This window comes from Protopterus annectens, chromosome 7.part1 (assembly GCF_019279795.1).
Source record: "Protopterus annectens isolate FY-2018-M chromosome 7.part1, PAN1.0, whole genome shotgun sequence".
Classification (NCBI taxonomy): Eukaryota; Metazoa; Chordata; order Ceratodontiformes; family Protopteridae; genus Protopterus; species Protopterus annectens.
The window spans coordinates 426,925,792-426,943,318 of NC_056740.1; the positions used below are offsets into that span (position 1 = coordinate 426,925,792).

General features: G+C 39.6%; 1 protein-coding gene across 1 annotated transcript in view; it reads right to left on the reverse strand.

The window, feature by feature from the left end:
• Nucleotides 1-17,527, reverse strand: part of STAB1 (stabilin 1) — a 2,761,215-nt gene that overhangs the window by 2,077,254 nt on the left and 666,434 nt on the right. The window contains exon 17 of the mRNA XM_044078505.1: nt 6,701-6,781. Within this exon, the coding sequence (XP_043934440.1) occupies nt 6,701-6,781 (81 nt within the window). The remainder of the gene's footprint in view (nt 1-6,700; nt 6,782-17,527) is intronic.

Here is a 17,527-nt window from a genome sequence, read left to right on the forward strand (position 1 = left end):
CTTTCATATAACTCTTCATAAGCCTTATCCTTAGCCTTCGCCACCTCTCTCTTTGCCATGCACCTCATCACCTTATACTCCTGTCTACTTTCTTCATCTCTCTGACAATCCCATTTTTTTTTCACCAGCCTCTTTCTCTGTATACTCTCCTGTACTTCCTCATTTCACCACCAGGTCTCCTTGTTCTCCTTCCTCTGTCCAGATGTCACACCAGGCACCTTTTTAGCAGTCTCCCTTACTAGCTCTGCTGTAGTTACCCAGATGTTTGGTAACTCTTCACTGCCACCCAGTGACTGTCTTAACTCTTCTCTGAAATCCACCTCACAATCACCCTTTTTTAGTTTCCACCATTTGATCCTTGGTGCTGCCCTCACACTCCTCCTCCTCTTCTTGATCACTAACGTCATCCTACAAACCACCATCCTATGCTGCCTAACTACACTTTCCCTCGTCACCACTTTACAGTCTCCAATCTCCTTCAAACTGGCCCTCCTGCATAGGATATAATCCACCTGTGTGACAAGGATATAATCCACCTGTGTGTATCTCCTTCCACTCTTGTGTATTAACCTATGCTCCTCTCTCTTGTTAAAATACATATTCACCACAGCCATGTCCATCCTTTTGCAAGACCCAGTACCATCTGACCTCCTGCATTCCTTCCCTTAACACCATACCTATCCATCACTTCTTCATCCCCTCTGTTCCCTTCACCAACACGCCTATTGAAATCTGCTCTGATCACCACACTTGGGTACTGTCATTACCAATTCATCCAACTCACTCTAAAATTTTTCTTTCTCATCCATCGCACACCCAACTTGTGGAGCATATGCACTAACAGCATTCATCATTACACTATCAATTTCCAGCTTTATAAACATCACTCTATCTGACACTCTTTTCACCTCCAAAACAGTCTTGACATACTGTTCCTTCAGGATAACGTCTACCCTATTTCTCCTCCCATCCACACCATGATAGAACAATTTGAACCCACCTCCAATACACCTGGCGTTACTTCCCTTCCACCTGGTCTCTTGCACACACAATATATCAACCTTCCTTCTGTCCATCATATCAGCTAGCTCTCTCCCTATACCAGTCATGCTGCCAACATTCAAAGTTCCTACCCTCACTATCACACTCCTAAACTTTCTCCTCTCTTCCTGCATTTGGGGCATGCCTTCCCCCTCTTCTTCTCCTTCTCCTCCTTCGGCTAAGAGTAGCCCGATTTCTGGCAGCACCCTGTTGGCTAACAGTACTGGTGGTGGTCATTGTTAACCTGGGCCTCGACTGATTCAGTATGTAAATCTGTATTGTTTCCCGCATATCTCATTTGGCAAATGTTTTATGCCAGATGCCCTTCCTGACACAACCCTCCCCATTTATCCGGGCTTGGAACCAGCATGAAGAAATATACTGGCTTGTGCAAAAGTAAATAGCTACTTCCAAGGAGGCGGCTATAAGTCTCAAATAGAAATGGAGCTGAACAATTTGCACATTACAGACAGTATATGGGCTCAAACAGAGCAAAGGAAAATGAACTACATAAACACAGTTACAGCTAAACAAAATTCCACTCCAACCTAATAACATTCAGTAGTGGCAGATCAGAAGATGTATATATTGAAACTTGTCAAGTTAAAGAGCAGATTTATAATTGCAAAGTCAAATATTCAATATCTTAATCCAGTTTTGAAAATAGGCTGTCATGAAAGGAGATACTACCAGCCCAGCTACCTGAAATTTTATAAATACTTATATGTCATTTGTGAATGTCAACATGCGTAATGTAAGATGCTTGTGTTACAAATGTATTAGAACAGTATGTCATGTATATATCAAACTAGGATTGTACAGACATGTATGTTGAAAAGATATTTTATAAAGTTCTGAGCTTAAAAATGGATCCACAGTGTGCCCTGCTGGAAGAGAACAGAAATGTACGTACACTATTGTAACTGTTTAAATGTATATATTTTAGCAATGGAAACTGGAACACAGGGGTTAACTTCATTCCAGCCAAACTTCAGAAAAACATCTGAAATTAAATTACTTTATGACATCAAGAGGCAGGATGTCTATACTAGGGAGCTCTCTGTATTGTCTTGAAGGAGAAATAATTACTAGGCTTGAGGTGTGTAAGTGTTTTATTGCTTTATGACTTCCAACAGCTGCACAGATCTGATGAAAAACCCTTGTCTCTGTATTTTCACAGGTGGATGCTAAATACTACTAGCTTTCAGCAGTGTGGGTTTTACCTGGAATAGAGTCAGATGACAAGAAATGAGGCCATTCTGTAAGCTATCCCAGCAGTAATATTTGAAATATTAATTTAGGAACTCTCTGAGAGAGACAGAGCATTCTGTATTCTGTCTTGGACCTGATAAGAACCATTCACCACATACTTGCCTTGCTCTGAAGTAAGTTATTAGGGTACAGTAATTCTCTTTGATACAGTCAGGAATATAGCAAAGCTTAATTTAGATGTTTTTCTTTATTTATTTGAGACTATCCTGCAATGTTGTTTTAAATATTTCCTGTGATTTTCAACTCTGATATCACTGTAATTATGTACTGAGTATTTTCTTATTCTTTTATTATTTATTATTAAATATATTTAAAGCTTTCCTTGTGGCTGATCTGCCTAGAAATATTTATGTTCTGAGAGTACTTTTATATTTACTTGGTGACACTATGCAGACCACTCCTAATAGCCCTGCTCTTGATCAAACTACCATTTGTATTAATAGTAACATTACACAGTAAAATTGGACATCCTTTGTTAAGGGCCTTAAAGTAGCTAATAAGGAGTTGGCTAGTGACAGTGATAACTACCCTATGGTCTGGGCAATAGGGGACATAGCTAGTAAAGCTATGCCAGCCTTTCCCAGGTGTGTGTATAAATCAAACCTGAAAGAGTGTGTGTGTCAGCTGCTTGGAGAGGGACACGAAGCCCTGGTTGGACAGAGAGGATCCTGGAGGTCTTGGTTTGGCCACTCAGCTGAGATCTCAACTCTATAGCTATGCCAGTGGTGAGTCTTATTGGGGTCTGGAGAAAGAGAAAGAAACCAGCCCTGGACTGACTGTGGTCTGTGTGTGCTCTTAAGGGAAATTGCATTTGGTGTAGAGAGCTGCATCTGGAAACACTGTCTGTGCACCTTGTCCTCCCAGTATACCTCCCCCACTGGTGAGGATTGAGTTTGCTTCATTACTGTTGCCAGTGGTGGGGTGTCACATAGGCAATAAACAAGGGGAGAGAACCAGTCTATTTCACTTTTTTGGCTTGTGTCTGATGAATGAGAATGGCTCAGGAGTGCAGTCTCTGGCAGGAATGGAAGCACACCCAGTCAGTATGGCCTGCATAGTACTCTGCCTGTCAAAAAAATGGTTTGAGTCTGCTTGCTTCTACAGAGATTCTAGTTTAAGTCTGGCCTGCTCAGAGTCTAAGAATGTTACTACACCATCACAAAAATAGTTTGAACATTGATGGATAGATAAGTGTAATTTTTACCTGCAAATGTGTGGCAAGGCAGGAAGAAAAGCATTTCTCTGGACTCTTGTTTCTTTGCACATTAATCATTGTCACACCATATCCAGTTACATTCTAATTTAAAAAGATTTCAGTGGAGGCCAGAATAGGAACCTAATTTTTGATTTAAGTTTGTACATAGCAAAGAACACCAGAATGGGTTGAAGGACTGTTTTTCTTACATCTGATAGTGTAGAAAGCTGAGTTACATACCCACTGGCTGTATCCTGAGGTGCCAAACGAATCCATATGGAGAGTTTATGAAGTGGACATAGTCATTAGTTTCTAACATTTTCTGTATAATGCCAGAAAAATGCAGGTTTTGCCTCCATAGCCAATCTTCAAGTTTCATTGCACTTAGTTCGCAGTGCTTCTATGGAAGCTTCAGTCATATCATTGCTATTCTAGCCTAAGAAGAGGACAACTCTTGAAGTTGATCCGAAATTTTGATTTATTTTTATTTTATATTTGTTGACCGGGTTTGTCCGACTGGGCTACAAATGCCCATTTTCAGTGAAGGTGCAAGGAAAAAAGCCCCAACAGAAAACAGAAATTTTACATATTAAATATATATAGAAATACATTCATCAGTACCACAGGTTACTGCATTACAGTGCCACACATTACATTCATCAGTACCACGCATTATTACATTACAGTGTCATACATTAAACTGTGGCAAGTGAAATACATTCATCAGAGGGATACATTCATAATTACATATTATATATATAATAGTGCAATAGTTACATCGCTGAAATATTTTACTAGTTATGTTTGTACAGTGATGTACCAAGAGGAGAAGATAAAGTAGTAAGTTTGTTTACTGAAGGGAAGGAAGAGAGAAGAGAAGTAGAAGGTTATAGGGGAGTGTTTACGGGAGATAATTACGTTGCAAGTCCATGTTTCATGAAGGTATTTTTTTGTAGCGGTTTTGAACTGATTGGGATGCTCAAGGGATCTTATATCTAGTGGTAGGCTATTCCAGGCCTTGAAAGGGTTAAAGCTGTAGACTAGGTGACACATTTTGGTCCTTGGTTTGTCGATTTTTAGTAGGCCTAGTAGTAGGAAATGGTAGAAAGAGAGTCCTCTATTACTTGAAACTTTGCTGCATTTTCCTGAGTTATGTCAGAAATCTGGTGGCTGATTTTAGTTAATTCTGCCATGATCAATTGAAATGTATTTTCTATGTGCACCATGTTATTATGCTTCAGGCTGCATATCCACCATGTGGGAAGGTGATATTGCTTGGCTTGGAGTGCCTTGAACATTGTTATGTCTATCAGCTGGATGCTATTTTTGACCCTTTTTCTTCATCAGCAAATTCCTCCAAACGTCTCCACAAGTTTACAAAGCAAAAAGGACTAAGATTTGCACAAGGACCTTTCAAGTTCAAGTTTATTTTTTAATAAACTGGTTGGAGAAACATGCTATCAGCAATCCATGAGTGTTGGATGTCCCTAATCACACCTTATTGTGACAAAACTATTTTGCAGATTATGCAAGCCCAGTTTACAAACTCCACATAGCTGCCAGCAGTTAATACATCAAGCAAGGTCCTATAAACTGTACTACTGACAATATAAGTGATGTGCTCAGCCTTAAGGGCACATGGCAAATTAATACTACTTATTTAGAGTTTGACAAGTGACCACTAAAGCCAAATAAGGTTCACATTGTACCACTGGACAGCAAAGGTATAACCACTGGTCTCCAGGATCTCAAACACCTCAATTTCAGCCCAGTGTGTTTTAGTACCACCTTACAGGAATATCTGTATAACCACTAAAACTATGCACTCAGATACACCCAGTGATTGGCAGGAGTAGGTACTGTCACTTTTTGCTTTACAGCAAGATACTTCCACTAGCTCAGCAAATCTGAGCCAACCATACTAAACTTATGGCAGATATCATTTGTCACTTTCACTTTAAAAAAGGTGGATGCCAATGTGATTCCCCTTATATAATTTAATAAATTACCAGCCACAAGATTCTAAAACTGAATAATGAAACTCTTTTCTTAAAGAAATAAGACAATACATGATGAAACATATGCAGACAAATATACTTTTGCACAAGGAAATAACACTTTAACAGACAGCTGACATTAGAAAAAAACATTGACTATCAGCTGGTCCTACTCTTACCAGTAACTGAAGATCATGTATCTTCCTCTGATCTTAAGACCATTCAGCAATTGCAAAAGAGAGGCAGGAAAAGTCTGTAGACATGATGTCATTAACTCTGGAAATCAAACTCTTTCTCGGTCTCTCTCTCCCTCTTCCTAACTGGAGTCCATGGAAATGTTTCTTTACTGTTACCAGTCTTAAATGCTACACACAAAAATCAAAGACTACTGAATAGTACTGCAGCACTGAACTTTTAGGAAAAAGTGACATGAAATGAACACACTTTAGAGCAGTGTCCTGTAATGAGGAAACACTGGAAAATATTGAACTAATACTGTCCTTTTACACAAATGCCCATTTCTGCTTTTAGTATAGGAGTCCTGGCTCTGCACCTACCTCTGGGTCAATATTTTGAATGCAAAACAACATCTCCAAAGCTACCCAGCTGTGTAAACTTTGGCTCTAGATGATTGTCATTGTTGAGGTGACACCCCAACCCCATTGCAAAAATGAAAAAAGGGGTTATAGATGGATGTATGGATGGATCTCCAAAATAAAGTGGCTTAAATAACCAGAGATGTTTAGCTCAGGATAATATAATATAGCTTTGGACAGAAAGTAACACTTCAAGGAGCTCTAAGCTCTGGTAATGTGTGTGTGTGTCTGTGTGTGTGTGTGTGTGTGTGTGTGTGTGTGTGTGTGTGTGTGTGTGTGTGCGTGCGTGCATATGTGTGTGTGTGTGTGTGTGTGTGTGTGTGTGTGTGTGTGTGTGTGTGTGTGTGTGTGTGTGTGTGTGTGTGTGTGTGTGTGTGTGTGTGTGTGTGAGACAGTTTTACTATTGAAGGCTTTGCTGCACACTTATTGAAGAAACAAGTTTTTGTACAACTTTTGCATCTTTACTGAAAACTGCTACATAATTTGTACAGCTTTTCTCATTGTATTCTATGAAATGAACAGCTTAAAGTTGTCAGATTCCATTAATACTACTAATACTAATAGTAATCGTAAATTAAACCAAAGCATGCATTACTTACATCGTTTGTCACGTTAATGGTTATGATCTGATTGGCCATGGTCAGCATCCTAGGCATAGTAGTAATTTTAATAATGCTCACCTAGAAAATAAAATTGAAAAAAATATATATATTTTTCCTTATCCTACATGTTGCAATTTTTAATAATATATATGCCAGGTTATTAGAAAATAGATGATTTCTGCTTATTATTTAGATGCATTTGACTTTCAGAATACAACACAGACTGCATTAATGACAAAAGAATGGAAACATCTAGAAAATAACTATTTTTATTATATTTTTCCTGTTTATTATTATTCACTGACCACACAGCCTAATATAGCTTAACAATAAATGATTCAATTTCAATATTTCTTCAACTCAACTCATATTATGCAATGCAAAAGGTGAAGTGGTCAAAAATGGTTCTTCTTTATGCAGAAAAATAAATTTATTTGTCATGCAAAGTTATACATCTACATAAAATCATTAAGATATGGTCAGAAAATAAAGATGACTATAACTCCAATTTGTTTCATTTCAGCAGGCATGCAACTTTTCTAATATAGCGCTACTGCCCAGCAACAGCAACTTTTGTTCAACAACAAACTGCTGTCCTTGAGGAGTTGTTTTCAGAAGCTGCATACCTGAAAAAAAATGAAAAAGGGAGTGATCTGAGAGTGGTTCAGGATAAAACAAGCAATGCAGGAAAGGGGAAATGGAGTGGGGTGGATGGAAATAGTGAAAAGAAACAGGCGAGGGGTTCAAAGCCTAGGTAATAGCTTGGCTCATGCAGCATTAATTGGTGTAGGATGTGAGCTCTGAAGGAAACTAGGGGAGATGGAGGGAAGATAGTGTGAGCTAAAGATGATAGCGGAGTGGCACTTCAGGTAAGGAAATACAGACTGATACTGCAAAGGAAGCATCGGCGTTACAGCAGTGAGTGCAACCACCTTTCAAAGGAAGCATCGGCATTACAGCAGTGAGTGCAACTGCCTTTCAAGCAGCTGAGCTGAGTTGGATTCACTGCTGGTGCAAGATGTTTATAGTGCAAGAGGAGAAGGATAATGGAGGACGTTAGCTGGGCACTGTAGAGAGATGTAAGGGAGGAAGGACAAGTGGGCTTGGAAGGGGGTGCCAAAAGAAGTACAGACAGGTAGAGCTCTGTGGGTCTGTTCAGTCATCAAATAACAAATCTATTGAACCTCTGTTTATTGAACTTAAACATCAAATGTGCACCTCAGCGAAGTTCAATCATCTATTTTACCCAGGGAAAAGAGACAGTAGACCAACATGCATACAGAAATACACACCACAGTATATGAAACCCACCCAGGCCCACCCCCCCACTTATATATATATATATATATATATATATATATATATATATATATATATATATAGATAGATAGATCTATACAAACTCCAAGATCTCACTACAGTAGAGAAAAGGGCACATTTCCTAATGCTGGCCAACCAACTCCATTCCCTATATAAAATATTTGATGACTGAATATTCACTGAAGTAAACATTCAATGTTTTAAGTTCAATGGATTTCTCATTCGATGACAGAACATAGACTCTTTTGAGTAAGGTGAAGGAGAAAGTAGGAGATAGTCATTAAAAAAAAGCAGAAAGGAGAATGAAACCAAGCAAAGATTAAAAGTTATGTACTCACTATAATTAGGCATCTGTGTTGTCCATTTTCAGTCTTCCTCAATGAATGGGGTTATGGATCTAATCCTCAGATCCAACTGGGCCTCATACTTTAGGCTTTGGATCCAATGCTTGAACTTCTCCCTCTACCCATAATACCCTAGTTCATCTGTAATACTTTAGATCAAGTTTGTTGCCATAAAAAATACCCATAAAGGGTGGCTTAATGGCTAAGGTGTTTGCCTTACAAACCCAAGGTGCAGGGTTTGAGTCTCACAAGGGATAATTGGCTATGCTTAAAATGGCTCATAAGGGTAGTTAGCTTACTACTAAACATTGACCTATAAATTAGATAGACAAGAGAACAGATGTAGAACAGGGCTCAAACCTAGAACTATAAGTTCCAATAAATAGTCCAACAGGTCCCCCCAGAAAATTTTAGGAAGGGAGATGGAAGGGGGAAAGTTGAGGAAGAATGAAAATGGACAACACAGATGCCTAGTTATGGTTAAGTACATAGCTTTTAAATCTGATACTGTCTTTTTCATTCCTCCTCATTGAATGGAACAGAGTCCCCAGCTATGTTAATCTTGGGTGGCTCTCATGGAAGGATATTCTGGAGAACCGCTGAGCCAAAGGCATCTCTGCTTCTAGATATTAGATCCAATTTGTAATTAGAAACAAAGATATGAGTATTGGCCCATGTGGCTACTGTGCAAATATCATCAATACAGATTTTTTACCAAAAAGCAGATGAGGTTGCCATGGATCTATTTGAGTAGGTTTTAGGAGATGCCTTGTTGAGAATAGATTCAAGAAATGCAATCTGTAATCCATTTAGCTAATGTAACTTTAGAAACTGGATAGCCAGTCTTGTAGTGATAAGAAAAAATAGCTGATATGATTTTCTGATTTCTTTTGTTCTGTGTAGATAAAAATGTAATTGTCTGTGCACATCACAGAGATGTAGCATATATTATCCTTTGCTTGATACATTTTAGAAAGAAAACTGGTAAATGAATGAACTGGTTAATGTCATACTCAGAAACCACTTTAGGTAAAAAAGAAGGGCTTGTTTGTAAAGTAACCCTGTCTTTATGTGAAACACACATAGGGGGTCTTTGATGAGAGATCCTGGCATTCAGAAATTCTTCTTTGCAGACGTTATCACTACTAAAAAGGCAGGTTTCCATGATAGGAATCTTAGACCATGCTTTGCTGAAGGTTCAAAGGGTTTTAGAGTCAGACCTTGCAGCACTAGTCACATCCCAGGGAGGTGAAGGATCCTTTATTGGTGGTCTAAGGAGAAAAATGTCTTTTAGAAAGGATTTACATCATTTGGAAAAAAGCTGAAGAATATTTTCTGTTTCCTGTATGAAATTTTAAAATGGCTGTAAATTGCAGTTTAATTATAGAAAAGGTAGCTCCATCTTTAAAAAGAAACATCGAAAAACTCAAGAACAGCAGGAACTGGGTCAGAAAAAGGGTCAACATAATTCTTCAATGTCCAAAAGGAAAATCTTTTCCATTTGCTCTTTTAATCCTTCTTGGCGGAGTCTTTTTGCAAGGATAATATAATGGTACATACTGGGGAAGATAGCCTGGGCTGTCTGACAATTACTGGAAGTGGAGCAACCACTCAGTCATTTTGAGGGCAATGATATTGGGATGAGTCATCCTTGAGAGATGTGAGAGGAGATCTGGAGTCGGATTCAGTATCCATCAGGATAACAAAGATGAGACCAAAGGAATGGGAACCATACTTGCCAAGGCCAGTAGGGGGCAATGAGGATGACTGAGCCCTTCAACCAAGTTGCTTTTTTTGTAGGAATTTGGGAATCAAAAAAAGTTGAGGATAAGCATAAAGGAGACCGGATGGCCAAACTTGGACAAGAGCATATCTCTGTGACTCCCTGTGTGGAGGATCAGAGCAAACTTCTGCTGCACTTATGGTGGGTGGGGAACACAAAGTGGTTGAAACAAGGTTTCTCCCAATGACAGAAAATCTTTTCCACCACTGATTGCTTGAGAGACCACTCATGAGGCAATAGAATGGACCTGCTTAATTTGTCAGCTAATATGTTCGTTTTCCCCAGAATGTGCATTGTGGTTAGAAAGCAGTTGGAGGAGATTGCCCACTGTCACACTCTCATGCCCTCTCTGTAGAGAGAGTAAGATCGGGTTCCCCCTTGTTTGTTAATGTACTAGGAAAACAGACATGTTGTTGGTCTGAATCCTAATAGGCCCTAGAGGAAGAGCATCTTGGAATGCCTGCTACACTAATAGGACTGCTCTCATCTCCAGGACATTGTTAAGTGAAATGATCTCAGGCGGACCATATGCCTTGGACCATCCTTCCCAAGTGATGCCTCTCCACCTCATTTGGGAGGCATCCATAGTCACTATTGCCAATGGGGTGTAGTAGGATAAAGGGTCGACCTAGGCAGATGTCGTCCAACTGGATCCACCAATGGATGTGATGTTTGCAGATTGGCATAAGCTTGACTGAAAAGGATAGGGGTTGTTGAAGAATAGACCATTGAATAGCTAGCGTCCATTAAAGAACATGCATATAGCATTGTGCTACAGGAAGCAGAACTATTGCCACTGCCACAGACAACAGCACTTGAAGAATGAATCTTGCTGGAGGAGATGCGCAGGAAATAATCTGATGATCCTGAGATCTGAGTGTGTCGATGCAATGAGTTGGCATTGTCATGTTCAGATATGCACCAATAAACTCCAGGCTCTGTACTGGCGTTAGGTTTAATTTTGCGTACTTGACTGTTATTCCCAGTGAGTGACAAACCTGGACCAAATAGTTCCTAGATTGTTGAAGGAGATGTATGGAGGGGGTGGTGAGGAGCCAGTCGTATAAATATGGAAACACTCGGAATCCTTTAAATCTCAAGTGAGCTGCCACCACTGGCATACATTTGGTGAATACCCTGGGGGCTCTATGGTGAGTCCAAAGGGCAGGGCTCTGAATTGGTAGTGACTGGCTCCCACATGAAAGCATAAGTGTCATCAGGAGAGCCTGTCACTTTTGATGTGATAGTAGGTGTCCTGAATATCTATAGACCACATCCAGTCGTCATTGCGAAGGAAAGGCAGAATGGACTGTACTGTGACCATTCAAACTTTGACTTTTTCATGTAATGATTTAAGTTTGCTTAGGTCCAAAATTGGTCTCGACCCCCCCCCATCTTTTTGGGGACTAAAAAGAAGCATGAATAAGTTCCAAATCCTATTTGGTCTGGTGCGACATCTTGGATGACTCTTTTGTCTAGCAGCTTTTGAATTTCTTGTACTGCTGCCTTCCTCTGACTGAGTGGAATATCAGGAAGCTTCTTTCTTTTATAGACTGGGGGTTGAAAAAACAGGGTCTATATTATAATCACGAAAGCTGTCTTTTATGAATACATGTTCATCGACACATAAATGTCAAAGAACAAGAACAGCGAAGGACAATAACAGCGAAAATGAGAACGCTGAATGCATTCTCGCAAGTAACAGTATTATACAGATAAGGTAAACCTAACTTAACAAACCTTACTTAAAACACTTTTTCAAATATTTTTGCAGGGGGGCAAGCCCCCTGCACCCCCCACACACCCCCTACTTAAATATACCAACTCCGAGACTGCATTACAGTGGGGGAAAGGATTCATTTCCTCATCTCCACAATCACCCTACCGGCCAAGAAAATCCGTTCGGCATTCTCAATTTTGCTGTTGTTTTCCTTCGCTGTTCTTGTTCTTCGACATTTATGTGTCGATGTACATGTATTCACGAAAGACAGCTTTTGCGATTCTGATATAGACCTGAAAAATGGTATGGATTAGTCTCTGGATATTATTTTTTGCACCCAGGAATCCTCTGTTATAGTTGCCCAGGCAATTATTATTTGTGCTATTTTCTTTAAAATTTAAGTAAAACCTACTTTAATTATCTCTAAGCTATTGTGACTGGTATTTATTTATTACAGCAGTGTTTATGCACTGTTGCTTAATTGGCAATAGGGTAACCATTTACACTGAGGAATAACGCACTGTAAGAGCCACGTCTTTGAGACTGATTCGGCCAGCTACCTGTAAAAGAGATATCGAGTGGCACAATCAGAGCATACCAATAAGTGAAGTCTCTGACATTCTTCAGAGTGGTGGCAGTACTACCAGGCCCAGGAAGAAAGCTCTGTGGAATTGGAGAATTCAACAGCCTTCCCTGAAAATGATGTGCATGTGTGTGAATGTGAAAATAATACTTTGAGTGAAAGGCAGTTACTGTGGATACAGGAGTGCTGGGAGACATTGGTTTATGGAGAGAGTGGTTTGGCTCTGTAAATGAACAGTTTGCAGTGTAATTTGGGTGTGGAGGTTGGCGACCCAGACCCCGGACAGTAGTGCACTGCCTCTATGCACTTAGTGCCAAGATTGTGTTTTGTGGATTATTCATTGCAACAGACTGACTGACAACATCCAACTCACCTTTAATGGCACTGTTTGCCAGGAGGTCATAATGGCAACATTCCTGCTCCACCAAAAAAATAGTTAAGCCACATTTAGAGTATTGTGCATAGTACTGAAGGTTAGATAATAGAAGAATATCATGTTGCTGTAAGCAGTCCGTGGAGAGGCAGTAATGGGCCAGGAAAGGTGATGAAGAAAGTACAGGTGAGTAAGTAAACCTACCATTACAGTATATGTTCTAATAGATCACAGTTGCAGCAGCCTAAGCTGTGTGGGTGCTATCCCACTGTTGCTGGTCGGCTTTTTAAAGCTAAAGAGTGTCTTCAACACACCCTCTGACTGTCAGGAGCTTGAGAGGAGCCCCATGGAAAAGACAGTTAGAGCATGAAAATCTAAGATCTTTCTACTCTCACTAAAGGAAGGCAACAGCTGTGAAGGAAAATGCTAGGAAATATAACCAAAAAGGGAAGCTGTATGCAAAAAGGTACATAGAAATGCACTCTAGTGGCAGTATAACAACGACAAAACATGGGGATTAGAGGGAGGCTATTTTATAGTAAGTTTACTTACAAACTGTGAAATGTTCAGCATTAGACCACTGCTGAAGTGGCCTAAGCTGTATGGGTAGTTAAACAAGCAACAAGTGAGGAGGGATTAATTAAAAATCAAGGAGCTCATGGAGGCTGGCATACCTCTCAACTGTACAGATTTTCACAGAATATCCAGATTTTTGCCTTACATTTTTGATCCATTTATCATAAAATTGTGGCTTTCTGGCAAGTTAGTGGCAAATCATTAAAGATTGAAGTTAGAAAATAATGACCGACATTTGAGTTTTAGACTTCATACCCTTCAGAAAAGTCATACTAATGCAAAACCTGTTATTCTATCAACTGTCTAAGTTTGTAAGAGCAATATTTAAAAATTGTCTCTATTTGTATCACTTTTTTCATGGTTTTGACCAGATTTCTTATTCTAATAAGTTGAGAGGTATGGAGGCTGGTCTAAGCAAAGCCAGTACTGGACCTATAAAAGGCATTCTGTTTATAGTACTTTGTAAATGTATGCACAGATAGGACCAAGCTGCTGTCTATAGAATATTCCTAGAAGACACACCCTTTCCAGAAAGCCATCACAGAAGCCAAAGCCCTACTGGAATAGGTCTTGAAATTACTTATTATGATGAGAATAAAAAAAAAACATAAGAATCTAGAACAAGTCTGCTTTGATATTGGTTGTCCTTTCTGCTTTCTTTCATAGAAGACAAAATCAGCTTTCCTGAAGGACTGAGTTTTATCTAGCTAGTATCTATGCTGTCTGTGAACATCCTGAGAATGAAAAATTTTAAAATGGATGAAAAAAAGAAAGGAAAATTAATAAACTGGCTTAAGGTAAACTCTAAATGACTTTAGACAAAAAGAGGGGTTATTTTTCAAAGAAACACTGTCCTTATATGAAATGAGGTAGGGTTGACTCACCATAAGAGCTTGTAACACAGATACTCTCCTAGATGAAGTCAAAGCATTAAGTAAAACAGTCGTCCATGTTAAGAACCTCGATTCAGCCTGATGAGCTGGTTAAAATGGAAAAAGAGCCTTTGATGCACAAAATTAAGATCCTAATGAAAGGCCGCCTGTTCTCTAGGTGGTCAGGTATTTAAAACCCCTTTCAAAACTGTTTCACTGGTGGATGGCAAGAAAGGGAGATCCAAGGGCAGATGAGCGGACACAATCAACAGATGAATCTTGATAGAAGAAAAACTGCCATAAAAAGGAACTCGCACAAATAATCAAGAATTAGAGGCAGCCAGGCGTTAAGGTGGTCCTTTTTCTTCAAATGGCATGAACTAAAAAATATTTTCCACTTATACATATAAGATTTCCTTGTGGTGTTTTTTAGCCTCCTTCAATAACTGCTGCAAATCCTCAGATAAAATGTATCTAAAAGGAATCAAGATTCTATTACCCAGGCAGGTTGGGGTATATCAAACTAGCCCTAACTTGGGTGAGTAAGTCTAGTCTGTGGGGAAGCCTGTGGTAATTGCCCATGGCCAGTTTCATAAGAAGGGAAAACCACTGTGCCAGGGCCAAAAGGAGGTCATGACCACAGTTTTTGTGGAATCTTCTGGATCTTTTGAAGATCCCTAGATATCACTGGAAAGGGTGGAAAAGAATAGAATGCTATAGCATTCCCTGTCCATAGGAATGAAAAGGCATCCATCTTCCAGGTCTGTTTGCAAGGAATCCTGGAACAGAATGTTGTTAATGGTCTCTTCTGAGAGGAGACAAACATATCTACTTCAGATGTTCCCAGAGTTGGATCAGTTCTTGGAAGACCCCAAGGTAAAGTTTCCATCAATTCTTAGAAGACCCAAGAGAAGTTTCCATTCGTGGGGTTTGTCCTGATCCTGCATAGCTTGTCTGCTACAATGTTTTGCTCTGACAGAATGTATGCAATATGAAGACTTAAAATGAGCTGAGTTGCTATCTCCCAGGCCATCATCATAACAAGTCTGCAAAGGGAGTACAATCTAGTATTGTCATTGTTTGTTTATGTACCACATCACTGCAGTGTTGTCTGTGAAAACTTGCAGGGGGTTCTGGGGACCAGGGATTATTTAGGGCTTTCAGAACATTTATTTCAGAAAACATCTCCTTGAAATATATGTCTTTTTTGTCTGTTTTGCTTGTTCCACATACTTTGTACTTTAACTCCATTTGAACTTGTTCCCCATGCCAGGTCTGAAGCACCTGTTGTAACAGATTGAAGTGGGGGCAGCATGGAGAAGGAGCGACCTGGATTCTAAGAAAACTAGCCCACCAATCACAGAACCTTCCTCCTTATAAACTGGCTCACCAATCACAGAACCTCCCTCCTTATAAACTGGCTCACCAATCACAGAACCTCCCTCCTTATAAACTCCAAAATAGGGATCTGAGAAGATAATGGGTGAAGGCAGGTGGAATCATAAAAATCATGAAAGCTGTGTAACGCAGAATCCTGAAAAAAATCCTAACAGATGCTTGGTTTAGAGTGGGAAAATTTTGGAACATTTCTATCTTGCCTTGAGGATGAAAAGCACTTTCCAGACGAGAGTCTAAAACATATCGTAGGAAAACAATTTTGTGAGATGGAATAAGAAATTTCTATAAATTCACCTGAAATCCCAGAGAGAGTAGAAGCTTCTGAATGCTTTTTAAGGACTCTTGGCAACTGCAAAAAGAGTCTGCAAATATAAGGCCATCATCCAAATATGGACAAATATAAATGCTTTGGATTCTGTAGTAAACAATTACTGGAGCCAGACACTTTGTAAATAGCCTTGGAGCCACAGATAGTCCACAGTGTAACACAGATAACCGATAATCTGAGCCAGATACAGGAAATCTTACAAAAATGGAAAGTTCTTGCCATTGAGAATGGGAAGGAAATCACCTTTTAAGTCTAGCTTTACCAGGAAAGCTAGCAAGGGATCCAGAAGTAAGAAGGCCTAAAGGGGAAACATTCTGAATTTCAGAATTTTTATAAAAACATTAAGAATGGCAAGTCTAACACATTTCCAAGTCCTTTCTTTTTTTCACACCAGAAAACTCCTTGAATAAAATCATTTGTTCTTCTGGCCTGCAGGAACTGGTTCTATGACTCCCAGAAATAACATTTGTTCTAGAAGAGGGAGGAAAACAGAGACACTTGGGTTACTTGGCAAGGAGGGAGGGAGGGAATCACATTGCCAAATGTACCCCTGTTGAATGTTTTTTCGTATCCATTTACCTGCAACAATGTTGTGCCACATGGGAAGATACAGACTGAGGGAGAGGGAAACATTGCTGGAGGACCAGAAAAGGCTGATAGCCATTCTGACTTTTTGGACTGTCCTTGGTTTTGAGAGGCTTTTCCTTTATTTTTAGAACTTCCTTGCAGTTGCTTTTTAAAAGCTTGCATGCTGGTTAAGAGGGTAGCCTAATGGTTAAGGTGTTTGCCTTACAAACACAAGGTGCAGGGTTTGAGTTTCACAAGGGATAATTGGCTAGGCTTACAATGTCTTGCAAGGGCAGTTAGCTTAGTACTAACCTATGTAGTACTTTGCTGTGCAAAATGAGCTGCAGTAGAAGGAAAAATACTATCTGGGTTAAGAAAGGAAGACAATCATTGTGGTTACCCCTGATATCAATTTTCCACTCTCATCTTAAGCCCCTCAGCTGCTGAAATGCCTAACAGGACTTTCTTGCCCAGGAGAGAATTTAAACTATCAGTTTCATATTCAGGAAGATGTTGAGATCTTACCCAAGCAAATCTTCTCATGACTGATCCAAAAGCAGCAGCCCTGGAGAGAGTATGTGCAGTGTTGCATAATTAAGGCGTGTTTAATTATGTGAGAAGCAGATAGCAAAGTTAAGAGTTAACTTTTCCATGTTCTGAAAAGACAGAAGTAAAATAATTAACATATGAGCATGACAGTTTAAAATTCGGAAGATTAAAGTGGCAGAGGAGTACACTTTCTTCTCAAATTTGTCAAAAACTTTTCCATCCTTGTACAAGGGAAAAGGGTTTAGCATTAGAAATTTGTCTAGCAGAAGCGGTTTTGGATAGGGAAAGCACTGCAAGGTCTGCTTTAGCATTAGCAAACAAGCATTTCTGGATCTGAAATAGCCTGTATAACCTATCAGACATCCTTGGGTAGGTGGTTCACTCTCAGGTAAACTGCAGACTGTGAGAAAA